This window comes from Dermacentor albipictus, chromosome 9 (assembly GCF_038994185.2).
Source record: "Dermacentor albipictus isolate Rhodes 1998 colony chromosome 9, USDA_Dalb.pri_finalv2, whole genome shotgun sequence".
NCBI lineage: Eukaryota > Metazoa > Arthropoda > Arachnida > Ixodida > Ixodidae > Dermacentor > Dermacentor albipictus.
The window spans coordinates 117,309,129-117,336,244 of record NC_091829.1 but is presented as its reverse complement, the minus strand read 5'-3'; the positions used below and the strand labels follow the sequence as shown (position 1 = coordinate 117,336,244).

The 27,116-nt window shown below is 48.4% G+C and overlaps 1 protein-coding gene across 1 annotated transcript in view; it reads left to right on the top strand.

Annotated features, from left to right (window-relative positions):
* Positions 1-2,508: 2,508 nt before the first annotated feature.
* Positions 2,509-27,116, top strand: part of LOC139050188 (uncharacterized) — an 87,913-nt gene continuing 63,305 nt past the window's right edge. Inside the window, exon 1 of the mRNA XM_070526395.1 lies at positions 2,509-3,723. Coding sequence (XP_070382496.1) covers positions 2,509-3,723 — 1,215 coding nt within the window. The remainder of the gene's footprint in view (positions 3,724-27,116) is intronic.

The window sequence follows — 27,116 nt, the reverse complement described above, 5'->3', positions numbered from 1 at the left end:
CACGCTCATCTTTCTCTTGTTGCTTTCGCTGTTGCTGTTCTTTAAGTTCGCGTTCCTGTCTTTTTGCCGTCTCCCTCTCCTCAATGGTCTCAAGGCATTCCGACAGCTCGTCATCCTCAGCTCCTAACTCAAGAATAGCCCTTAGCAGTTCTGGTTTTCTGAGTTTGTCTGAGACATCCAAACCCAACTCTCTTGCAAGCTCCAGCAATTTCGGTTTGCGCAATGACTTCAAATCCATGGCTGCTCTGAATGCTGCTTTCTCTACTTCCTACTATTGTCTTGCCGCAAACTAACCCGGCAGCAACGACAATCGCAATTACCAGCTCTGTTTCTGACACTAACAAAAGCCTGGCAAAACTCAGAAGAAGAAAGTCCCGCACTCACCAAACCTCGCAGCCAAGAATTCAGCGCAGTCGTTCCGCTGCAGGCAACCAGTCATCACACAGGGCTCGTTGCACTCCTCCCGGATGGTCGTTGTGCTGCTCAGCATACAGTCAACCGCATATCTTCGCTGCTGGCCTCCGTTGTCGCGATCTCACCGCTGGCAACCAGATGTTTGAACCGCACCGATGGCACCGGCTATTGGAATCTCAGCGCTGCCATCAGCTGTTGGAACCTCAGTGCTGACACCCGTTGTTGCAACCGGACCGTTGGCGCCCGTTGTTGCAAATGGGTCGCAAGCCCCAAGGGTAGCGTTGGCCTGGCGGCCTGGGGCACACTGGAAGCATCCGAAGGTCCCAGCAAAGCATGAGGCGACTGCTAACAGAACAACTTGTTTATTCTTGCATCGCAAAGAGCGGGCGGTCAGGTTGACTGAAGTAGAGAGACGGGAGAGCACGTTACTCAACAGAAGAAATCGGAGCCTCTCTCCTGGCGTCCGGGGGCAGCTGCTCTTATACTCTTGGCGTCGCGGGCAAGAAGGAAGGTCGCGGGACGACACCACGTGACAGCGGCGACGGACGGACTGAGAGACATGTAGAGACAAGGAGGTGACGCATCAGCCGGGCCGGCGCCGGTCAGACCTCCTCGCTTCACACTGGGGGAGCTCCTCTCCCCGGCTGCCGCGCTTTGACAAGCGTGGGCACACACACCCACACGCACACACAAAGACACGTGGCACTGAACATGCCGGGACGCGCTCGGCGGGGATGCGTCGCGGCCGCTCCGAACGGGCCAAAATGTCCGCCGCTTTGAACGAAGCTCCGGCGTACGTTGCATCCGCGCCGGCTTTAGCGCGCGTCGTAGGCGAAACGTAGCAATACGCTCCTGCGTGCGTTGGGCTTCCGTATCTTGAGGCAACGTAAATTATCTAAAATTTACCCTTTTCCTTAATTCCTACAATTGGACGTTGGGCTTGGTCGACTCCTTGCCCAAACGCCATCTGCAACTGAAACAAACTAGTAGGACGCGGTGAGATGAAAAAGGTAGTCCTCACGATCTGGGATCGGGAGACCTGCGAACCTTCGCAAGCTCGCGGTAAACTGCGGACTGAAGAGCGACTTCTGTAGATCCAAGATCAGCAGGCCCCCTTTTCGTGGCTCAGGGAGAGACAACCATAGCAGTAACAGCGTGGAGTCTTGGACGACACGAGGAACCTTGAAGGAAGAGCAACAGAAGGCAGTTCCACTCTCTGAGATCGGCGTTCCTGGGAACATGGCTCCGGTAAACACAACAATCACAAGCTCGAGATTAGGTGTGTGCTAGAGCCACTACGTTTTGCCGGACGATAAGCACAGGATTCCATAGGGGAATTAACTGTCATTTATCGTAACCGGATGCGCGTTCAATGCATGGGATGTTGTAATTGGCTCTCGGAAAAGCATAGATATCAGAGTGTTAAAGAAACAGGAGCTGCTTCTGTTGGCAACAAAGCTCGGTAAAGATAATAACCATAAGTTGAGGAAGACGGAACTTTGTAATGCGATTGACGATTTGGCGTTAGAGGCAAACATGCTCACGGATGCCCGGAAAAAGATATGTCGCGAGAGGAAAGAAGGGGAGGAAGAGAAGGGCTGACTTGTCCTGATGTGAACTCAGACGTTTAATATGCTCCTGCGCGAAGTGGGATTCTCTACCGGGAGCCGGTGTTAACAATGTAAAATAAACCCCTTTTCCTTCCTTCCTGCTACCAGACGTACTCATTCGATGAACTTCGTGGATTCTTGGTCGAAAAGCCATCGGGAGCCGCAACACAGGTAACTTCTCAAAGGAACATGTCGGTAAGCCCTAAGACAGAGGAAGACGACGAAGTGTGGTGACGGGTCGGATGGGCTCCACATCTGCTCCGCACAGAAGCTACATTTTCGGCGAAATCACCTCCGCATCCAGATTCCACGTAATCATCGTGTGCCTGAAGTCAGCCCGAGCACGTCAACACCAAACTTGAGGGTGTAAGTGCTATATTTTGCATTTTACGGCCACATCAAGTTTCGAAGCGGGGCCGCCCCGCTAAACCTACTTCGCTAGTGGCGAGGCCTAGCAAAGGCTTCGGCCGCCGCACCGCTGCAGATGGCGAACGCACTGCTCAATGCCGACGCCGACAAAGCCCACCAATCGTCTACCGGGGCCCCGGAGGACGAGGACATGGAAATTCGCGAATCCCAAGGACTTCTTCCGGCCGCTGAGGAGAACAAAGAAGACAATGAGCCTTGGATCAATGTTACCAGTCGTGCCCGTCGCCGTCGGCTGCAGACACGCTCGACCACGCCCCAACTTTCCCCAACGCCACCGAAGCCCGTTCTCCGCCACAGCCGACCGGCGATGCGCAAGACCCGACAACCCCCCCTTCCTGCCGATGATTACAAGTTGGCGGTTCGTCCACGGAACGGCCTGCAGCTCAACAAGGTGAGCCCAGGGAAGTTGGTGGACGCCATCACAAATGCCGCAAAGCTGCAAATCGGCTCCACCGGATTCAAAGTACGCATCGACGAAGACCAAAACATCCTTGTTCTGAGCACTGCCTCAGAAGCTACGGCCTCGGCACTAAGCAAGATGCAAAAAATTACAATTGATGCAACAACATATGATATTGCATCATACGGAATTTCCCCCGATAACTCTTGCAAAGGGGTAATACACAACATCGATCACGACACCACGCCCGAAATGTTACTTAAACGCATTGAATCTCCCGGATACGAGGCGCTAACATGTAGAAGACTGGGAAACACAACCACCATGGTGATCACATTCTTGGGAAAAACAGTGCCATATTACATCGAATTTTCCGGCCTTCTTCTGCGGTGCTACCTCTACAAGAGAACCGTGCCACATTGCCGAACCTGCAACGAGACAGGCCACAGAGAGGACGTCTGCCCGCGGCCGCCCGCCACACCCAAGTGCAGAGAGTGCGGCACTTCGCTAGCAACGGAGCAGCACGAGTGCCACCCTCGGTGCTCTCTGTGCGGCGGGGATCACCCGACAGCAGCGAAAGCCTGCCCCAACAGGTTCCTGCCGCCCGTCAACCGCCGGAAACTGCAGCAGACCCCGAGAGCAGGCTCCTCGTCTCCGAGGCCGCGTGGCGAGCACTCAGCATCCCGCAAGTCGCGGTCCCCGAAACGACGCGGAGCTGTCCAGGGGAGGAGCAGTTCCAGGCCGCGTTCCGGTTCCAGGCGTAGGACCTCATCGCGACGACGGACGCCATCCCATGGCAGGACCTCGAGCCGTGGTCGTTCCGCAAACGGCAGGAGGGGAAGCAAGGGAGCAGCGCAGGTCACGCAGCAGGTGAGCTGGGCACAGGTTGTTTCTCCCAAAGCTCGTCCCCCCCCCTGTTGACACAGAGCTGGCACAGGCACATGCCCAGATTAGGCGTCTCACTGAAGAAAACGCAAAACTCAAATCAGAAATCACTAGCGTACACGCAGAATTCGTAGCACTTAAAAATGAATTACTTGGAAGAAATAGCACTACCCATACACAAAACACTTCAACCCCACCCCAGGAGAAGCGGAAACGGGAAGAACAGCCAGCTCAAAAAGTCACTTCAAACCCGACACCGCAACGAGCAACCGCGCAGCCCACTGCACCGCAGGGAGTCATACCCGTCCAATATGCCACTCTCCAGAAGGTAGAAGAGGTAGTAGCAAAAGCTATTCAGAGCCTTCAGACATCCCTACAAGCTACCATGCAGCAACAACTCACAGCTATACAACAGTCAGCGGCACAACAACAACAATACGCAACTCAACAACAACACTCTAACACTCAGTTGGCGGAACGCATCATGAGGCTAGAGGAACGCATACTAGCACTGGAAGCTCGTCAGAGCCGGCGCCCCAAGAAAACAGCTCATCAGACCCTACCAGAATTGCCAGATTCTCTGGGCTCCCCAGAACCCCATCTTGTGCACGCATCACCACCCCTTGATAACCAAGATGGCTCCGCCTCAACATATATGCAGTAAGCGCGGGGGAAACCACGGTGTGGCAGTGGAATTGCCGGGGCTACAAGAACAAGTATGGATCACTGATACAATACATCGCTACATCAACAAGACCACCCGAAATCATCGCACTGCAGGAAACGAACACACACGTCCGCCTACCCGGATACGTCACTTGTGGCACCGATACAGGCAGCAGCCTTCACACCCTGGTCAGTAAGAAGCTAGTGGCCGTTCAACACCATCTCCAGCAATCCGACCCGCTTGCCATTCTGCTCGAAATTATCCCACAGGCAACAAAGAAGAAGAGTCCCATGTTTGTTCTAAACGTCTACTGTCGGCCGAAAAGCGCGCCATCGGTCCTCAGACTGGTTTTGGAGCAAGCCACGCACGCAGCACGCAACCATACGCTTCTAATTGTGGGCGACTTCAATGCAGCCCACCCCCTCTGGGGTTATACGTACACCAACCCCAGGGGAAACATGCTTCACAAAGTTATTGAGGACATGGATCTCACACTCGTCACCGATCCAAAGAATAGCACGAGGCTCGGCACAAGTGTTCAAAGAGACACGAACCCCAACTTAACCCTCACCAGAAATATCCCCCAAGCTTGCTGGACCAATCTGGAGGAGTACCTAGGCAGCGACCACGCGCTGCTAGCCACCACTCTCCATGGGCTCGAATACAAAGCCAGGATAGGCACGGCTCGCCTCACGGATTGGACCAAGCTGCGGGAGATAAGAGAAGAAAGAGCTGCGAACGAACAGAGCCAACAGCTTCAGTCAATTAAGGACTGGATCAGTCAGCTTCAGAAGGATGTGAAGGCGCACACCAAAATGCTTGAAACATCCACCACCACTCCAAGCATCGACGCTCGCTTGCTCCACATGTGGGAAGCCCGGCGTAGCCTGCTGAAGCGTTGGAAAAGGCAAAGATTAAATCGCAAGCTCAAGAGGCGAATAGCACTACTCACACAAGAGGCTGCGGAATAGGCTACCACACTATGCCGAGAGAATATGCTATCCCTCTGCGACAGCTTGAGAGGAAGACTGAGTACTTCCAAGACGTGGAAGTTATTGAGGTATTTAATCAACCCGGCCAGCAGCAAAATGGAATCCCACCACAATATGGCCCGAGTAATTCACCAATTTCCTGGAAATGAGGCGGACCTCCTTTTGGCTCTCAAAGCCCAGTACTTCCCCACACAGCCATCGGAGCCTCTGCCACCCTACACCGGCACCCCTAACGAGCTCCTAGATGAGGACATTCATCTACATGAGGTAACAGCGGCGATAATGGGCTTGAGACGCCACACAGCCCCGGGAATGGACCAAATTACCAATAAGGCACTCGTAAATCTTGACAGCCCCTCGCTACTAGAGCTTACCGCTCATCTTAATGAAGTATGGAGGAAAGGAAACCTTCCCGAGGACTGGAAAATAGCCGAGGTTCGTCTGATACCGAAGCCAGGCAAGCCACCAGCCATTGAGAACCTACGACCGATCTCCCTCACTTCGTGTGTAGGAAAGCTCCTAGAGCACATCGTTCTCAATCGGTTACAACCATTCCTGGAGGACTCGGGGAGACTTCCAACAACGATGATAGGATTCCGTCCACACCTCTCAACTCAAGACATCCTACTTCAGCTGAAAGAGGAGGTGATTGTACCAGCGACACGCAACTCCCCCACGGCTATCCTCGCCTTAGATCTTAAAGGGGCGTTCGATAACGTCAAGCACACAGCAATCTTACAGAGGCTAAACGCGCTGGGCTGTGGGGCCAGGACGTACTCCTATATCAGAGATTTCCTCTCAGATAGAAAAGCCATCCTAAAGGTCGGGGACAAAGCCACAAACCCCTTCCTACTGGGTGGGCGCGGCACACCAAAGGGCGCAGTGTTATCCCCTCTCCTTTTCAATATCGCCCTAATAGGCCTACCGCCGCTCCTCGATAACATCCCAGGGATCCGGCATGGCCTATATGCTGACGACATTACCATCTGGTCGTCCACAGGGTCCGTCGGGGAAATGGAGAACCGCTTGCAGGAAGCTGCAGACGTGGTGAGCGACTATGCTAAGTCATGCGGGCTCAGCTGCGCCCCCCAAAAGTCGGAGCTACTCCTGGTCTCACCGCGAAAGAAGCACAGATGCGACTCGCCCACTATCAACATACAGCTGGAGGGACACACCATCGTTCCGTCTCGGAGCGTAAAGATATTGGGAATGGTTTTCCAGTCGGATCGCACCAATACAATATTAATTCAAAAGCTTAAGACTACAACAGCCCAAGTTACGCACATGATCCGGCGAATAACAACCAAGACAAGAGGCATGGGGGAGGCGGACACGCTTCGGCTTGTCCAAGCCTTCGTCGTGTCTCGAATAACTTACGCTATTCCGTACGCACTACTCAACGAGACGGAACTCAAGAAAATCAACACAATGATCAGAAAGGCATATAAGCAGGCGATGGGTCTGCCAATCAGTACGTCCACAGAACGCCTACTACGACTAGGTGTGCACAACACGGCCGAGGAGCTGATCGAGGCACATTTATCCAGTCAGCGAACAAGGCTGGCGATTACGGAAGCAGGGAGGTCCATTCTCTTACGCCTGGGGCTCTCTGTCCCTATGAGCCATCCGACGCCTCAGACTGTGAGCTTACCCCATGCCATCCGGAGAAAAATCACCGTACGTCCTCTGCCTCGCAACATGCACCCAGTGCACCACGCAGAGCGACCCCGGTCAAAAAATCCGTCAGGGCTATCTTAATGGACTTGTAGAATTCTTGAAGGTCAGTCAGGAATTCTTACAGGTACTCTCCCAATACCAATAGGATTCTTAAAGGTCAGTCAGGAATTCCTACAGGCACTCTCCCAATAGCAATATGATTCTTAAAGGTCAGTCAGGGATTCCTACTGGTACTCTCCCAATACCATTAGGGTTCTTAAAGGTCAGTCAAGAGTGTCTATATGCACCCTCCCAATACAAACAGGGCTCTTAAAAGTCATGTAAAAACTCTTACAGGCAACCCTCCAATGCCACTAAGAGTCTTGTCGTTTATTGGAGATCCTTTACATGTAGCTTTTGTACACCAGTAGGGCGCTTAAAGGTTAGATAGATTTCTACGGGCATCATGACCGTCCGAAACGAAAACGTCCGCGCAGCCGATTAACCGAGTTGAACGTGTAAAACCTCATGAAAAATCTGCAGTAATCGAAACCGCGATCAGTCTTTGTTTAGTGCTTTTACTTTTATTTAGCCTTTGTGGTGCAGAAATCGGCAGATGCATGAGGCAACTAGCAACCGAGTGGCTTTCCGCAGTACATCGGTGAATGATATTTCTTCACCTCATGTTACTTACGGTTACACAATAACATGAGTTGCGCTACCTTAAGAGTGTCGAGGAGAGCAGAAACTAATTGCCGCTATTTTAGCACACCTACCGCGAGAGTATATTATGTATATATAGTATATATAAGCGACATCACAAACTTGGGCCAGTTAGAAGCGGAATGAAGGCTGCGCTACAATATTTTTCGGTGACTTGTCATCAACTCATAAGCTCAGCGGGTGATTAAGATCTCGTACTCTATTTTTGTGGCTGCCGAGCAGTACACCAAGCATCCATGCGGTGCTCTTTTGCACCACTGATTTCATCAATGTAACGACAAAACCGAACTGGTCATGTCGAGTGCAATTAAAGCTTCAATTTCCTTAATTTTGTTTGTCCTGTTAAAAATGGAGTGTGGAATGCGCACACGCCTGCCTACTGACTGGCATACAAGCTGCCCAGGTGGCACGTCAGGTTGGGCCAACGTTGGAAACATATTGTCACTTCTTGGCCCAATGACGGCCTAAGATTAACAGCGTGGTTCCAATATTGGCAGTGCCATTCTGGTTCCTGGCCCAATGTTGGCCTAAGGTTAACAGCGTGGTGTCAATATTGGCTGTGCGATTCTGATAGAGATCCAGCGTTGGCCCACATTACACAGTCAGTAAACAATATTGGCTGTGCCATTCTGATAGAGATCCAATGTCGGCCCACTTTACACAGTCAGTAAACAATATTGGCTGTGCCATTCTGATAGAGATCCAATGTTGGCCCACTTTACACAGTCAGTAAACAATATTGGCACTGCCGTTCAACAAGGCGGGAATTATTGGACCGACTTTCGTATGGATTTGCCAATATGGGTTACTAGTTGGATTTCTTTGGAGGAGATTGGCCCGTAATAAGCTAATTTTCGCCTTGTCGGCTTTAAGTGCTCTACGACTTGCTGAGATTGAACAACGTGTTTTGAAAACTAACGCACTGATCACAGGCACACTGCGCAGGAACCAAAAATATGTTCTCCCATGTCAACTCCATGAATGGTACACCGCCATTATTGCACTTCTCCTTTACCGAAATGTGTCCCCTAAAGAGAAAAGCCAGTGTACCACGTAGCAAGCAGAAGAAGTCGCATAAATTTAGCCGCTGCTTTATTGATCGTGAAAAAGAACTTGAGCTTAACATAAGAAGCAACGGTATTGCGAATTTGCCTGCGCATTGTATTTTTTGCATGTACGCTCCGCGGCTTTAGTGGGTCAAGATTCTGAGGAGAATCGAGAATTACAGTGCCTCAGAGCTGATGGAACCGTTTTATATTGCATCGAGAATGAGCGCATATGCATTAGTGAAACTATTGTTTGTTTGTTTAGCATGCATGGCATGTTGCGGCGACATCATGCTCCTATTCTAATATATTTGTTTGTTCGTGCATGTGTAGTAAGCTCCTTGTATGAATGCCCCTGACAGAAAAAAAAAATTAAGTGCACGTTTTGGCATTTGCGTGTCAACAACCTCTTGCATTGCCTTTAGTAGGCACGGCACATTCCGGATTTTTTTTTCGGCCTAGCTTTCCGTCCTTCAGCCCCCCATTGCCTCTCCCCCACGCACCCAGGTGAGCCCGGTCAATGCTATCAGTCAAGCGTTCAGACAGCCATAAGCTGCTGTGTCGAATTGGGTGCTCTCGGAAGGATGGGGGAAGGCCGCGGGGTCACTATTGTCCTCCTTGTCGCCGTCCATCGCTGCCACCCCAAAACCCGGTCGGGCTAGGTTCAGCGGGGGAAAGTGGCGTTTACGCCGCATTCTTCGTTCACCCTTTCCTTTCGCTCTTTCCTTCTATGCGTCGCTAGCACGCCGACTGGGTGCAACACCGCCTGAGTGCTTGCCGTCCGTTCTTGCCAGCGCACTCCTCTCGTGAAAAATGCTCGCTTGCGCTCGTCATTCCTACTGAGACGCCTACATATTGAAATACGCAGCAATATGGCCACGAATTTTTGTGAGTGTTAGAATTAATATAGGCGAAACAACAATGAGAAAAAAAGTCGGCGCTCGTGGCCACCGTCTTCGATGTGGGATGAACTCGGATACAAAGAAGCATGGATCATACAATGGTGAGTGCATTTGTTTTGCGCATGTTATAAGTTTTATCAGAAGCAATATCACCCAAGCTATATCACCCAAGCAATATCACGCGGTATATATATTACTGAAACAGGCCTGGCTAATGTAGAGTGCCTGTAATTAAATAGCTCTTTTTATTTGCAGTCTTTGAATAGTGCCTGGAGTAGAACCACGTGTAAATCTCTGTGAATTTCACCCAAATTCCAGGACTATGATTTTATCAAACCACGCGTGCGGCCTGATCCTGCTAGTGATACCGAGGAACCGCGCTTCTTCTCACTGGTATAGGTCAAGCATCATTTCCAGCTGACAGTATTTCTTTCTTTTCGTATAATAAATGCTTCTTTTACTAGTGTTTCTTGACGGAACTTCTCGGTTTCCACATTAAAAATTTCGCACGAAGGCCGCATTGTGTCTACACAGTCTGAAACTAGGCTTTTTGTGCTGCAGCAGGTTTTGCTGCAATTTTTAATTTTAAAGTGTTACGCTGACTACGTGTGAGCTGTAAACAAAGCGGACGGATCCTGCGCATTTGATGTCTGATTTAAATATTACGTTAGACCTTTTACAAGGTATGCCATATATGTCGAAATATCAAGAAGTGTTACCTGACAAATCTCTTGCAAGAAAGTTTCTTGATTCACCCCTTCGAACTCTCTGCTCAGACTTATAATATTGTGGCAGTATGGCGATTTTTCAAATGAAAACTCTCCCACATACATTTGTCATACCAACATCTCTGACAATGTTTCTTTTCATTTTACAGTTCAAACATTGCTTCCAAGTAATGGTGAAGTCGCTATGGGATATTGTAGCAATATCAACGAAATCACCGCGTTATCGTGATCCTCGGGGGCCTGATAAGCCCGCTGTCATCCAAGCACTGACAAACCTGCCTACCGACGTCAGCTCCCCGCCCTGAAACCCCTGGCCAGCCCACCGTCCTCGGCACCTTGCCCAATTCCTATCCTGAGGGCAGTGCCTGTAAATAAACTGTTTGAAGATAACCGAGCGTCACCCATCTAGGTCCACGAAAAATGCCTGTTTGTGAAAATTTATTTGCAAATAAACTGTCATAAACGTCAATTTCAGTATTATTTTATTATTATTTGCAATCATATATGACTTCTGCTTCTTGACATCTTTTTGTCGAGCTTTCCTAGCTACTATTGAGTAAGACGGAAAGGGGTGAATTGCTACAAAAAATGCCGCTAGCAAAATATTTGCGGTAAGAATATGTGCGTGCCAATATGTCTTAAAATTGATGCAATCATGCATTTGTGCCTTTAATGGACAAACTAATAGGGACCGATAGATTGGTAGACCAGTAGACTGGTAAAGACCAATAGACTGGTAGCCCATCAGACTGGTAGACCATCAGACTGGTAGACCATCAGACTGGTAGACGATCAGACCGGTAGACCATCAGACTGGTAGACCTTCAAGGTCCGAAATTACGTATAGCCATCAGACATGTAAGCCGGTAGCTTGATGGAATTTTTGACTGGGACGGGAGGCCCGCGCCCTGGCCATACACAAGCGATACGGAACTTTACCCTCTACAGCCTACACTGACGCGGCTTCTTACTCCAGACGCGCAGCCACAACAGCCACCGTAGTCGTCAACACAGAACATCGGAGCAGCATTTCGCTCACACGAAACAATCCCCTCCAAGCCGAGGAAGCGGCCATAGCCCTCGCTCTCTCCCAAACAGTGGTTGAAGTCATAGTGACAGACTCCCAACAGGCGTGCCGCAACTTTGCTAGCGGCAGAATTCATGCCACTACACTCCGGATCATCAATCAAAAGCCGCCAACGAGATCAGTCATGATCATCTGGGCACCAGCTCATCAAGGCATTCCTGGCAACGAGGTCGCCAACCACGTGGCTCGAGATCTGACTTACCGAGCCGACGCCCAGGAATCTGAACCCGAGCGCATGCACCCTTTAGTCTCTTACCAAGACATCACACAACACTACAAGCTAACCCGCAGAACATATGCACCCCCACACAAGTCACTACCTAGAGAGCAGGAGCGATTCCTCCGGGCTCTACAGGTCAATACATTCCCCCACCCAACCAGGAATCACCTCATAGACCCTACAAAATTCTCTCCGCAATGCCGCTTCTGCGCAGAGCCCGGGTCCCTCAGGCACATAGTAGGAGGTTGCAGAGCGGCACCATTAAATCATCCGAACCCTTACCCCACTAACGAGCTTTGGGAGAGAGCCTTGGCCAGCTCCGACCTCGAGGATCTGCAACGGCTGATTGCGAGGGCCCAGGACGCGGCCCGAGCTCAAGGCATTCTGGACTGAGGAGGCCTCTCCCTAGCTGCTTCACCTAATAAAAATGTTTATTCTCTCTCTCTCTCGGTAAGCCCTAAGTAAAGTTTGCACAGATAGAGGTTGAAATCTGGATGTTAAACCTGGTATGCTTGCTTCTTGGTGTGCTTCTTAGGGCTAGATACAGAACAGAATTCGCAACATGAAACAGTTTTAGTATAACTTATAGTGCTTACGTTAGAGTTAGGATGTTTCTCACGGTAAATGTTTGCGCGAAGAAATTCGAGATAGCTTTACGCATAGCGTAGAACACTGGTGCGCCACAAAGCGCAGAACATCGCCGCGCCATCTAGGTGCAAACAGTCAAAGCTCTTAATCTGAGTGCCCCGTCAGCTAATTATGATTAGTAAAAGGAGCATCTTTAGACAGTGTTGGGACTCGGGGTAGCGTTTAGTTCAGTGATCCCCCATGTGATAGCGATAGCACGTCTGAGAGTAGGAGTGAAGTGTAAAGGAATTATTTTGCATTATTTACATACTGAAACAAGTATTCAGCTTTTAGTCAGGGCCCATCCCTGCATACGGCAGGACGCGTACGTTTTCAGACGTGTCACTGTCGGATGGGGGGAGGACTTGACACCCGTAGGTTCCGCGTCTCACAGCTTACATGTAGTCATCAACCCAGCATCATTCAGTACATTGACTTCGGCAACTCCCCTCTACCCATGTTTACTAGGAGGAGGTTTGTTTCTGGCCAGCGGTCCTTCCCAGATGACGGGCGGCTGTGGCAGAGGACAACCTAAGCCACCGCACTCAACACACAAACAGCCATGTCAGTCTTACAGGACTTGAGTTCCACACACCCTCGGATGGCTTAAAAAAAGGTCAAGGCAAACAACTAAGGAGACCACCAAAGCCGTCTGCGGGGCAGCGTGACCACACAAGGGTGAGCCATAACCGGTTATGGTTTTGGGTTCTAGTAACGCGAACAAAAACATGTGGATCGACTGGCTCACACGGCCACGTACCTTGGATGCATGCGTCATAACCTTATGGAGAGCTTTCCACCTGATTCGTCAAAAATTACGGCAGGGCGAGCTCACACTTCGAGAAATTTCTCGCCTAAATGATGCTGCCCCCGGGTGAGATGAAACCATACCTCCTGCTGGGTTTTGGCAAACACTTCATGACAGTTTGGCTGCTGGCTCAAAAACTGCATCACAGCGTGCCAACCAAATCTGGTATGAGCACTCGACAAGAAGCACGAATTGGTGGTGATCACCTGCTTAGGCAAAGGATACAGGAAACAGTCTGATCTGAAACAGCTGGAAAACTAAACGGACTAGGGGCGCTATAACGTAAAACTATTCCAAACTTTTCTATTCCATTTCTGCAATCAGCCCTCCACGATTGGTGAAAAACTTTTTTCGGCCGCCCCCACTTCACCTGTCCGTCACGCGACGTCACGAAAGCCGCAAGAGCTCCCCATCTGATATGATGTGTACACACTGATTATGCATGATTTGACAGAAAAAAGAAAAACAGTTATTTCTGATTCAACCCCTTTTCGCCATTAGCCCTCGGCTATTGGTAAAAAGCTTTCGGGCTGCACCCACTTCACCTGCCTGTCACGCGACGTCACAAAACCACACAAACTCACCGCGTCAAAGTGACGTGTACGCGATAACGATGCATTAATATGCCGAAAAAAACTGAATTTTCTTCGGAATAGCCGCAGGCTGCCTCATTCCGAAAGGAATAAATGATGACTGCCGCCGATCGCTGAGACGCTGGCTACTCGCACCTGCCGGAGAGCATGGGTGTATTTGCGTATAATAAAGCTTCCTGCGTAGCCGTGTAACGTCTTCGAGCTTTTTCGGCATGTTTACCACCTCATTCTGCCAAGTCTTGTTTGCTGAGGGTCTGTTTTAGCGTCATTCTTAAGCTTCCGTTGCATGCCGCCGCGATTTTCGACCAGCCACCACGAGCTAAGTAAGGGAAAGCCGACCAACCGCAGACGCCGGCACCACCCTCTTCATCCGGTTATCGAATTTCAGTGCACTGGCTCTGCCTCAGCGCATCCCTCTCCACTTGAGCGTTCTCCTCGCCTCTTGTCAGCCAATTAGATACGACAAGCCGCTCAGTGTAGGCAATGTTATTCGTTTTTCAAGCAAACAAAAGTGACCTCCTATGAACGAGGAGAGCGTTTGATTGGTCTGTAAAGACAACCCTGTAGGTGACCACCCGGTGCTTGCGTCGGTGGTTAGGCAAATTTCACGTCAGGAGATTGGAACATAAACACATTGGAATAGTTTTACGTTATAAGGCCCTAGTATTGGTCGAAGAAGAGCTGCGGGAAGCAAATACAGCGAGAAGACATGGAGAAAAAGGGCACCCCCCGAGAGACGGGATGGCTGTGAAGCGTCTGTACCTTATTGCCAGGCAGCCCCACGCCAAGCGGTACACGAACGTAGCTCGCCTGGCGTGCAGGAAGCGGGCCATAATGAGCTTCCAGCTTGGCCTACGGTAGGACAGGTTGTACCTTTACCAATGCGGGGGAGACCTGCGGTGAGAATAGGACGCGTAAGCACACCTCTAACTTCACTAAAAGTCTCATTTTTTAAGCTATTCCTCTTCCCAGTTTCCTACACAAGGAAATTCAATGACCAAGTTGCGGCCAATCAGAGGAGTTGTACAGCTCACAGAACTCCCCCTGTGATACCGAACTTCGAAGCAAGGACGGGGCAATCTGAAAACAAATTTGTTCACGATCCTTTCACTCAAGAGTTCACGCTCATTCCATGGAAGTGGCCGACTGGGTTCCTTGCTTTCCGGGACGGTCATCTTGTCAGCGTCAGGATATTGTCCTTCACGCTCGTTGCCACTTCAACGGAAGACGGCGGATGTTGTCGCTTCTAACACCGTATTGAGAAATGCATCTTAAATTGAAGCCCATGCTCGACTTGATTGAAATGACGCCTGTCGTGAACGCACCAAACAAACGAAAAGGGCGTCGTGGCCGCGTTCGCACAAGGCGTCATTTATATCAAGTCAAGCGTGAGCTTAATGTTACGATGCATTTCTGAATACGGCGGTAAGTGAGCTTCATTGCGCGTCACAGTCGATGTCGGCCCGGGTAGGCCGGCGCTGATGAACGGGGCTGCCTCGGGGGAAGCATTACAGGAGTGCACACTGCTGATTTGGGGCTCCACAACGATAGACGGTTTTAGAATAGCGCTCGTCGCCTTACGTGCCTGATACGCGAGCACATTTGCAGGTCGTTATAGTGCGCCTCCCTTCAGGACTTTTAGTTAAACGTACGGCAACGCAAACGTAAGAAAGATATTAAAAGACAAAGAGCCATCGGGTGCCTCATGAAAAACTTGCCCGACATGCCAAGACAGTGCATTAGAAACTATGTTGCTATGCGGACGCGTCTTGTTAGGCATTCGGACGCCGGAATCCCCGAGGATCTCAAAAATTCGATGTGCTATGCGCTCAAACTAGCATTTCAGGCAAGTTTAGAGGAAGCGAAAGCTCATTTCAATAGTTGCTGCCGATCGACGAGAGTGAGATTGTATCCATCACGAGAATCCCCGGTGAAGCGGCAGCCATTGATGCCGCCATGTTCTACAACGCTATCTCTTAGCGTCTGTACTTGCGAGCATTAGCGTCTTCGGCTCAATTACGAAAATAGCGGAGGCACGTTAAGCGCAAAGCTACTATTGTGTTCTGTGCTTTCGCTTAGTGGCCAAGCTATATATTTGCTTTTATCGTGGTGCTACATGCGCTATACTAAAACTGTCAATACTTAGGGACATCAAGACGACAAGGAAGGGCCCACCTCTCTATCATAAACAAAGGTTGCAACTTGTGATTTCGAGATCAAAATACGTAGCCGAATCCAATAACGGGTCGTAAGTGCAATAAATGCAGAGTATCCCGTCGTATACCACACTTTCTCTGGTATTTTCCCATAAACGGGCCAAGTGAAATATCATCCTTTCTCATTGTTTTTGTATAAGGGCGCCAATCTAGGCTAGGGTAGTAAACGACGCCCGGCTACCTTATAGTGTCTACCTCAGAATTAGTTCGTTAGGTCATTGTGATACTCAAGCAATACGGAAACTGATAGGTGCTAGGTAAATTCAAGACGGGCACATTGTCGAAATCATTATATAAATCAAGTTAGAGCCTGTTAACATGCCTGGCAGTACTTGTAAAATAAAATAGAATATCGAGCCAGACCACAAATAATCCTAATTACACTTGCAACTTTTGGGAGAGTTTGTGGATACCTTTAACGGCAGCCAATAATGCAGTATTATCTGCATACACAAAACGTGTGGCATCTGGTACAATTGGAATATCTCGTAGCAGCAATTTGAACAATAGTGGAGAAAGCACCGACCAATTACGTACGCCTCTGACCAGCGTCAACCATTCAAAATGATACGTTCCACCTGTGCACAAAACTGTTCTTCCGTGCCAGAATTCTCCACTAGAAACAGCAATCAGAAATGTAGGATTGATTCGAGCTAATTTATTCAGTAGAAATCTATAGTATGTTATCTACTTTTGCAACGTCTAGAGTAACCAGAGTTGAACCTTCTTAGTTTTTCTTAGCTAACTGTATTTTCCTTTCTAAATCCAGATGCGTGGACAATATCTAACTGCCAGGCCGAAAGGTAATCTCAGCAGTGCCTATTGCATGCATTTGATGTTCGGCAAGCACAGCTCTCGTATTCATTGCAAATGTGATACGCTTGGAGCCCTTATCCGGGTGCGTGATATTTATGTCTAAAGACTATCTTCATCTTCGAGAAAATTTGTTAACAATCGTAAAATCGGCAGTGCAAGGCTAAAATGGTGGAATCTGTATTTCTTTTTGCAGGAGCACTACACTCAGATTTAACTGAAAACGCAACGAACGAGGAAGTACATACACACAACAGGTGCACTCACTGTCCCATAAAATGTTTATTGCGGAAACTTGTTAATATACACTTTAGCGGCACATGCGCATGAAAATCTACGAAAGAACATGACATGCATCACGGTTGGATCAGTTCACACCAACGAAATATGTAACAAAGGAAAAGCAATATGAAAATCATTACAGAGCAATGAAAGGGTTGTTGCACTCTACTGTAATGAATTCACGTATTATAACATTTTTTTCTGTAGGGCTACTGAAGGCTGGCTAACACAATTTGGTCCGTCTTTCTGCACGTTAGTTGCCTCAATAATTTCCCGCGTCAATTTACCGCTGTGGCGAAAAAGAGTTTTTGTCCGAACCATTTCTGGTGTACACCTACAGTAGCGGCAACACATTGACGAGTGGGATAAACACACTGAGCACTTGGCAAACCTTGGTGCTCTCTGAGGCGCACGCTTAAACATAGCCCTCATTGTCCCGCGTACACTCGGCGGCACGTGAGTGGCATGCTGTTCATTACGGCTGCTTCAAATGTCACGAACGTGATCGCGCACCTTACCAGCCAGGCATCTTCTACCGTGGGGCCTTGGTTTCCATGCTTGCGCAGTGACGAACTGATTCCACCTACAGTCATCATGGCTGAAAAAAACAAAACGAAGCAGAGGCGTCATGCCGAAAGCATACCTAATTTAAGCTGTGTGAAAGCTGTTGGACGCATAGGGTATAATGGCCACATTCTTTCTTTCTCTTTGCCTCTTTGGGGCTGTATCTTTTGCTTCCATCGCAAGCTTGAATTCCCACATCATCGTTTACAAGCTAACAATCGCACATTTTCTGGGTACCTAGATTATCTAAGGGCGCCACTCTGTGGCTTTCAGACTTTCGGTTATGCTGTGCTCACTCGACGTGATCATCGACTGCCTCAGGTTTAAAAGTGCAATACCACTCTCTATGGCTTTGCAAGAGTGAGAGTAGACGCAAAACAGTGCTATTGAAGAACTTGGCGAAGTAAGTGTCTTGAAGAATTTGAAGGGATGACTATGCTCTTTTAATTGTACGGTATACATCGTCGTGTATGTTCCACATACATTTTACTTTGGCAGAAAAAGACATTGATGCCGTCTCGCTTGACGACGTGCTTCAGCGCGTACGCCAGCTTCTACTTCTACGGAATAGCTAAATAACTAGGCTTTTAGTGCTGCTGCTGGCATGTTGTTCCACGCGTTGCATGCATAAATTGCCGCACTAACGATTCAGGCACTAGTGCTATAACAAAACAAGGAATCCTGCTTCCAACAATTGTCGAACTTGTAAAAAGCTCTCTTCGATTGTGTGGTCACACGTCTTTCTTACTACCGATCTTAATGTCGACATCTGAGTACAGCAATACTTTGATTTGTGTGAGTTGGTTCGTGTTGCCAGTGTTCATAAAACGCGCTGAAGACGAAGACGAAAGTAACACACGCGACAGCACCCATCCTGTCGTATGAGTTCCTTTCGTCTTCGTCTTTAGCGCGTTTTATGACACTGAATACCATGTTTCACGATCTTTGAATTCGTTGACCTGAAATTTCCAAGCGGCATTGCCGAATTTGGACTGCAGCACCAGCACACGTGAGACCGTTAAAACGTTTCCTTTAAACCTTAAAACAAAATCTCGTGCTTTGAAGGGGACTCATCAGTAAAACATAGTACCCTTCGTTCGTGCAGAAGTGCGCTTGTGACGTAATTCATACATTTAGGGTGTACTAAAATGAGGTCGAGTGGCCGGACGGCGCTGTGCCGCTGAGGCGCCACGTGTGGAAACATTGTGCGGGGGCGCTGCGAGCGAACTGGATTGGGGCGCAGACGCGCTCTGCGGAATATTGAACGTACTTTAGCTGCTGGCGCCCAGGCTGATTGGGCATTGTACACTCTGAAAACTACTCCTTTAAGTAAACTGCAAATTTACGCTCATAAAATTTGCAAAACATATGTTTTTGAGGTATGGATTATACAATACGACATTTAAAATTTTGCGGTCAGTATGAAGTGCATCTCCTGCTGACAAGCGCGCGTTCGTTGAGCGGACGCCCTGTTCTTTTCTTTTTTTTTATTGCGAAAACAATACAGCTCGCACTTTCGGCCCATCGGTGGGCGTGGCGCCTCCTTATACAGCTGCGCGTCACGTGACTGTGTGACGTCACGCCAGACCGAGAGACGGGGCCCCAGCTGGCGGCATCGATGGTGGAGGTGAACGAGAGAGGGCGCTCGCTAGTGTGACGCCACGCTAGGAGGATTAATCGTGCTACAGCTTGGCTCCGCGCAGTGGTCGGCGCGCTGGCTTGCGCTATGTCGGATGATGTATAGCCATAAGTTTAACAAAGGGCAACCATGTCCACACCATCAGCCGAACCAAAGCGCAGCCAAGGGTATTGCTATCGCAATCTTCCAGGTTGAGCCAAGCTAAGCCTTCCGCCAATTTTATGCGAAGCATATTACGAGAGCTCAACCCAGCTCCTCAGGCGCGGCGGTGTCGCCTTGAAACCACGTGACACCGTGACGTCACGACAGAGGAGAAGTGGCTTTGGCTCAACTCTTGCAAGACGGGCTGGGTGGGAATCGAACCAGGGTCTCCGGAGTGTGGGACGGAGACGCTACCAGTGAGCCACGAGTACGATGCTTCAAAGCGGTACAAAAGCGCCTCTAGTGAATGCGGTGTTGCCTTAAGCCCAGACCACACGTACGCTCGCGAACGCGCGCAAGCTCGCGTCCGCGCGCCTAGCGCCTTGAGCGCCTCGCGAGTAATGGCGGTTTGCATCCACAAAGACGCGCGACAGCGCGCGCTCACTGGGCTCACTCCAAGACGCCTTGGTAGGCACCGCTTCGTACTTTGTTATCGATAGTGTTTCAAAATGCTTCGATATCTATAAACTTAATTGTTATATTTTTATAGCTGCTAGATCAGAGCATAAAGGAAAGAAGAACCACTTTCTTGCATGATATAAATCTGCTTCACGGAGAGTTGAACGTTCCGCGCCGTAGGTGCGTAGCCAGGCGCGCAGACGCGAGGCAACCCAAGCGCGCGATATCAGGGAGGAGCTTTAGAAACGAGCTGTTTCTAAGGCGTGCGTCTCTTGCTCAGGCGCACATTTCGTTGCCGCGCCGAACGCTGCTTTGCTCGACGCTCACCGCGTCCAATGCGGGGCGCGTAGTCGCTGCCCTGTAGCCCATTGTCTTACACCCCTTGGCGGGTCGACGGGAACGCTGTCGCGTTCCACTCTTGAAGGCGAAGCAGTAATGCAGGAGTTGTTTCTTCGTCTAGCCGAACCGAATATAGCCAAGCAACAGCAGTTCACCAGGCTAAACAGTGGTTCAACAACTAAAATAAAGGCTAGTATGCTTCGCATCCTGGGCTTAACCTTACCTAAGCCACAGCCATTTTTTCGTACAGAGAGCTCGTACAGTACATTGTATCAATTTCTTTATTTCATTTGGTATGCCCCTGGCTCTGTCGGCTGTAACTAAATGTAATTTTAGCACAGTGAACTGCTGTCTTCAACGCAGCTTTCTAAAAGTAGCACGTAATATTCTCACAGCAGCCACTGATCAGCAACATGAAGTTACGTAAGCAAATTTAATCGTGTCATTTCACGCCTGACTCTTGTTGGTGGAATATTAAAGAGCGCGGGCAATAATCGAAGAAAGCACTATTATAGTGCAATACGCCAGTATTATTGAGTGCGTAGCGCGAAGAAGAGAAGCGGCTGACTTAACTTCTCGGTAAATCAAATGGTGCGTAGAGATGTGTATGATATATATATATATATATATATATATATATATATATATATATATATATATATATATATATATATATATATATATATATATATATATATATATATATATATATATATATATATATATATATGTATATATATTTATATACTAGAATAGTTATCATATAGTTTAAATGCACTAATTGAATAAGTGATAACTGTCGACTGGATTATAAGCGTGTATGCAGTAACACACGTGGCACCACCAAACCTTTTTTCATGGTGGTATGTACCGTGTTCACGTGAGTGCGCACGGCAGCTTCGACCGACGGCCTGTGAGTGGGGCCTAATCTGGATGGAACTAAAGTGTGCAATTCTGTGCACTCTAGATGAAATCGATCCAAATTTTGCAAAAGTGCTTTGCGAGAGAAGCAATCATGCTAATGATTGGACGCTAATATGAACGATAGTGTTAGAAAGGCATATCATAAGAAGCCAACAAAGTACAACGAGGACAACACAAGAAAGGTTACTTCAGGTTGATAATTTATTATAAGAAGTGAAAAATTATTTCATTTACTTTCATTTCCGTTAATTTATAATTTCTATAATTAAATTAGCATGCACAAGTAATTTCTCTTATGTTTTATTTGTTGTCTTTTTTTAGCGATTATTATTATTACTAATCGCACCCGTCGGTTAACTTTCTTTCTTCTCGCTTACTACATAACGAGGATTGCGAACTTGACAACTTTGATGCCTTCAGGTAGCACGTGTGGGTTTATTGTGTGGGATTCTCACCCGTTCTCTTGGGACAAAGGAACGATAACACAGTAGTGAAAAACATTCACAAGGGCATTTATTGCACCTTTCATAGATCAATGCCTGCTAGCCGAGTTGCTATATACACAAAGCATGCCGATGGGCGCACGACAAATCATGGAAGTCCGCCTCACGGCGACCGGATAACGAGCGAATACGTTCGCCCCATGCTGGAAACCAATGCCTCGTCGTTCGCGCGTACGGTCACGCGAATGGTGGCGCGTTCGAAGGAGCCCTCGCGAGGCGGTCTCGCAGAAGCATGGATCGGCGCATGCACGGAACATCCGCGCAGCTTTCCGAACCCGAACCAAAGAGGAAGAGCCTTCTCCTTTCCGCGCCCAAGTAACCCCGCCGTGAGGCGGCGTGAGCAGCGCAACACCCACGCCATCTCTCGTACTGCGCTTGAACCAGACCGACTGCCTCGAGCCTGAAGCCATGCGGCTAAGCCCGATTACAGGAAACGGGAGCTATGCGGGAAAACAACATATCAGGGGATGCGTGAGAGTCACGCGTCCCGACAGTTGCCAGCTCGTCTTCACCCAAAATATCACGTGCTAGTGACGCCTGCGGTAGGAGGGATGTTCTACATCCGCAGCCAAGGTTTGTGTGTGGTGGCGATGACTTACACTCCCAGAGTTAGTTCTAGTGGTAAAATATAAATGCACATGAGAGTGCACGGGAAAACGCCGCCGTGGTAGCCCAATCGGTAAAGAGCGCGCGCGTAATGCGAAGACGTGGGATCGTTCACCACCTGCGGCAGGCTGTTTTCTTCAGCTACATTAAATTGCCGTTAATTTATAGTTTCTTTATTTAAATACTAAGTAGAAGTAACTTTCCCTATGTTGTCCTTGCTGTCATTGTTTGTTGGCTGCTTATGAAATATGAATAATAAAAATTGGGCACCTCGCTTAAACGCCTTTCTTCCTAGTGTTAGAGAAAGGATACTACGTATGTATACCCAAACTGAATGGGGGCGACTGGGGCGTAAAGACCATTGTAATCTCCATGGTTGGTTTGGCAATCTTCTTCAATGTGAGAGTACGTGAAATGAAGTAGAAAGATACAAGTCTCATCGAATGCTATTTGCTATTCAGATCGCATGCGATTCCTGAATTCACTATCAGATATGCTCGAATAGTCGTTTCTGTTCGAATGTAAGCCATAACAGCACTTCAAATTCTGGAGAGCGTGTCCGATGCAAATAAGTATTGTTCCAAATGATAGTGCTGCTGGCGAGTCACAGCTGCTGCGCAGAGACGCACAAGTTCCTGAGCGAATTACCGTACGGGGTTTGATAACTTCTGTTGAATACGTCCCTAGCGGTCAACCAATAAAAAAAACCCGTTTCCGGGTGGCCTCTAAATCAGCTGACTTGATGCATGTAAGGTATGTTTTTTTTACAGTCTCATCACGTGTTCATGCTATGAAAACTGAGTGGTGCATTTTGTAACACAGTTATCTCCTCCAACGAACAAAGCCAATCTGCATATAGAGTGTCTTCAAGGTAAGGCTTTCCGGGTTTAAAAAAAATGCGAAGAGGAATACACAGAAGCCATTTGTCTACCTAGGTTATGCGGCCAGGCGGTCGTAAACTGAGAGGATAATTGTCGTCGTAGCGTGAGTATCTAGTAAATTCGATAATTAACTTTTTATTTACTGCAGTTAGCATGTATGTTTATATTGAAACCTAAGAGGCGGTGTGATTTGGTGGCTATTTCATTTTGTACAATTTTAGTAACGGGCCTGTGTCCTTAGATATGCACGCCTGAAATTTCAGCCCAAGTCATCTAATTACGCAGGCGAGGCCCCTCCCTAGTGTGACGCAGCTGTTGCGTATGACACTCCGTCCAAGGAGAATGTGGGGTGATAGGCGAAGGTGATTACTTTTCGTTGTCGGCCAGCATTTCCGTTCTTGGCCAGCGAACCCGAAGAATGAGTGTGCAGGTGGCGTGAGACGAGCCTTGTTTCTTGGAGAAATTGCTAGTGGAGTGGGTGACAAGACGCTGTGCCGCTTAAGACTTCTTACGCACTGAAGTGCAGCGATACTCCACTGCTTTTTTTATAATAATGACAGATTCGTTTTCAGAATGAAATAAATGCCCTCTCACAAAATATAGCAATAGCGTCAGCTGCCATACAGCAAATTATTAACCACTAATGTTTCTAGGGTGCCTTGCAGATACCTAAATACAATTTACGACCCTTCATTATCAGCGCTTTGGAAGCGCAGGTTAATGGCCCGTATTCTCTATGTCACCTTTTTAAAGTTAGAAAGCATCTACCAGTCCTCATGACAGAGCATGAAATTGTATCAATGTAGTAAAAGTTCATATTTATTTAGTTACACACAGCTCCGATTCCGGCATTACTTCGGAAGAAGTGGGAATAAAAGAAAAAAAATCAAGTGCAATGTAAATCCATGGCCTACATACAAACAAAACATACAAACATTTGATAATCTATTTCAATTATTCCATTGCTTACACAATATTAGATTCGAGTCATATGAAATCTTACTCAACTTAGAATTAGGACAATCGTCAAGAAACCAAAGGTTTGTAAATTTTCGAAATGCTTGCCTTCCACCGCAAAACACCACATGAACCGCTCGCGCGTCGAGTCGACAACTATGCGCAGCATTTCCTGGTGGAGGCTTCTGCAGGCGGTAACTATTCTTATTTTCATGTCGTTGAAATCAGTGGGCTCAAATGCGTAAACGCGATCTTTCACGTAGCTCCACAAAAAGAAGTCCAGTGGAGAGAGATCAGTGTATGTCGGCGGCGGAAACATGTCTCCTTCGCGTCCAATCCACTGTCGGGGAAAGTTACAGTATAACTAGTTCTTCGCAGTGAAGGAGAATTGTGGTTGGGCCCCGTCATGCGGGACCAAAACTTGCCGCAGTTCGTTGAGAGGGAGACTCGAGGCAGATTTATCAACAAAACCAGCAAGAATTTTGTGCGAACAATTCTTTCCATCGAGGTTCTCGTCGCAGAAGTGAGGGTCAATTATCCTGTCCCCAGGTATGCCACAGCATAAATTGAGACCCCAGCGAATTTGATGGTTGTGTTGCCGCATCCACTGAGAAGAAGTATTTTAATGACTGGAGAATGTAGAGAGGTCGGCCGGATAATGGAGCATCTAGCCTGCTACTCTACGTAAGGGAAGGGGAAGAGGGAAGAAAAAGGGTCACAATGGGGGATGATAATGGGAGGAACGAGGTGAAGGACACATTACACAACTGGTATCACAGGCGTGAGTCCAGGCCCGTGTCACCTAGGACACGTGAAAGAGCACGCATTGTCTCTGTTGTCTGCCAACTCTGTGGCCATGCGCCTAGCAAGAGGTTGCTAGCAAGGATGCTCCTAGCATCCACTGAAGATTCCCTTGTGACCAGTAGTGAGTATTGTGAATGTTCACTCTGCCGTTCCAGCAAAATTGTGCCTCATCAGCCCAAATCACTCTTTGTACGGACTTCTTATCTTGGTCAATTTTTATTAGGGCTCAATTACAAAAGTCTGGCCGTTCCTGAAAATCTGTCTCACTTAGGTCCTGATGAAGACTCACATGGTATGGATGAAATTCGTCCTTTTTTAGAATGTTTTGCACTGTTACGCGCGCTTTTCCCGCATTGTTAGCGAATATCTGTGATGCTTGCAATTGGCATCGCATGCACGCAGGCAAGGCCGTAACTTTCAAAGTCCTCATGAATGATGGTCTTCTTGGGCTGTCTTTTTTTGGTGAACTGAGCCTGTTATGTGAAAACGTCTGACAGTTGTAACAAATGTTGCTTTCGTTGGAACTCGTCGATCCGGATGGGGAGACACGTACCAACTCATTGTTAATGAAGCATTGCCCTTTATCTGCCGTCGGATATTACCTCGACCAAGATGAAGCAGTCATTCTTCAACGCAAAAGGTCCGAATGCAGGGCTTGCTTCTTCCAAAGGCCCAGCTTAGTAGAGGCAATCAGGGACAAAAGCAAAGGCACAAATATAAACTCAAGGGGTCACTCGATGCGCTCGCAAGGTGTTGCCTGATCTGCTCGGAACTCGCAAAATCGCGAAGAATAAAAAGAGTCGTCAGGCATACACCACTGCAGTGCACTACTAACGCCAGTTCACCGTCGTCCTTCTATTTCACAGCAGTCTTTCAGGTGTAGGCAATGCAGGGCCCTCAAATCGCACACTTCAGACAGGTACACCGTCCCTGCAACACCACGGGCAACTAAGATGCTGCCCGGCAGTGTCACCTTTGTTTCATGCTTAGCGCTTGCATGAATTTGAGCCTCCGAAATGCAAAAAAATAAATAAATCCAAAGCCAGTACCGTAATCCTAGGCCCGTATTCGGAAACAGAACTTAAGTAGAGCGTCAATGAGTGCGGGAAAAGTACAAGTGTAGGAAAGTTTTAGGAGAGTACTTCAAAAATGACACTTGAGTATCACTTTCGAAAGTAACACTTTTTGAGTCAAGTATGTCGTCTGGTGTCCAGGATACGTAAATATGTTACGTGTATGATAGGTTAAATCACAATTTTTTTTTTGCAGCAGAGTGATGTGGATATAACTGTTGCAGTGCTTGCGCGCGAATTCTTCTCAGTAAAATACAAAGAATGGTTTGGTTTTAGCGCTTTACTCAAACTCGTCTGGCCACAAGTTAACGTTCGTTCTCGCAGCCACTGCGGTTTTGTGTGTCACCGTCCCGACTTTTTTCGGTTTCGCTGCTTAAAACTTGCTGTGTTCTTGCGCAGAGAGTGTGCGTTCGTTGCGTGTTTTCAACCCGCGCGGACGATGGAAAAAAAGGAAAACAAAGTTTTTCAAAGAAGAACGCGTCGTGCTCCTTGAGTTCATTTCGCGCCGTCGCAGCCTTTCGACAGCTAAAAACTTCCGCGTCATCTCCTCCCGGACTTCTGATGGGTACATGAGCGCAGCCAATGCACCCGATCACACCAGGAAACAATGCGATGGTGTAGAACTCCTCCATTATACGTATGCCAAATCATTAGCATTTGGCGACTTGACGAGCTGCGGGAACGAAGTCTCGGCAATAATTCTTGTCATTCGTGCAATGATTCGAGACACAGTTGCTTACGAAACATTAACGAGGTTCCCGATGACAACCTGAAATGTTGCGGCGCCATAGAATCGCAGCGCAATTAGAAGCGGCAACAGCGGCTGCACGGCGGGACCGCGTTCGTTGCCTTTGGGGTCCAGGGGCAGCATTTCCAACAGCCGTAGCACCACTTGCTTGGAAAAGTGTTATCGCCACAAGGATTCCGCGTCATTGTATATTTCCATGGGATTCTGTCGATCCTTAAGCCGTGGTGGTAATGGTGACACGTATCGGTATGACTCATCCCTCGTAATATTGCGCACACGTCCGGCGAGATTGTCAAGGTCGTCGAGGCTGCCGTCACAGGCGGCCATCTTGCTTGCTAGGCGAGAGTAGCTAATGTTCCACTTAAGGTTTCCAATGACCG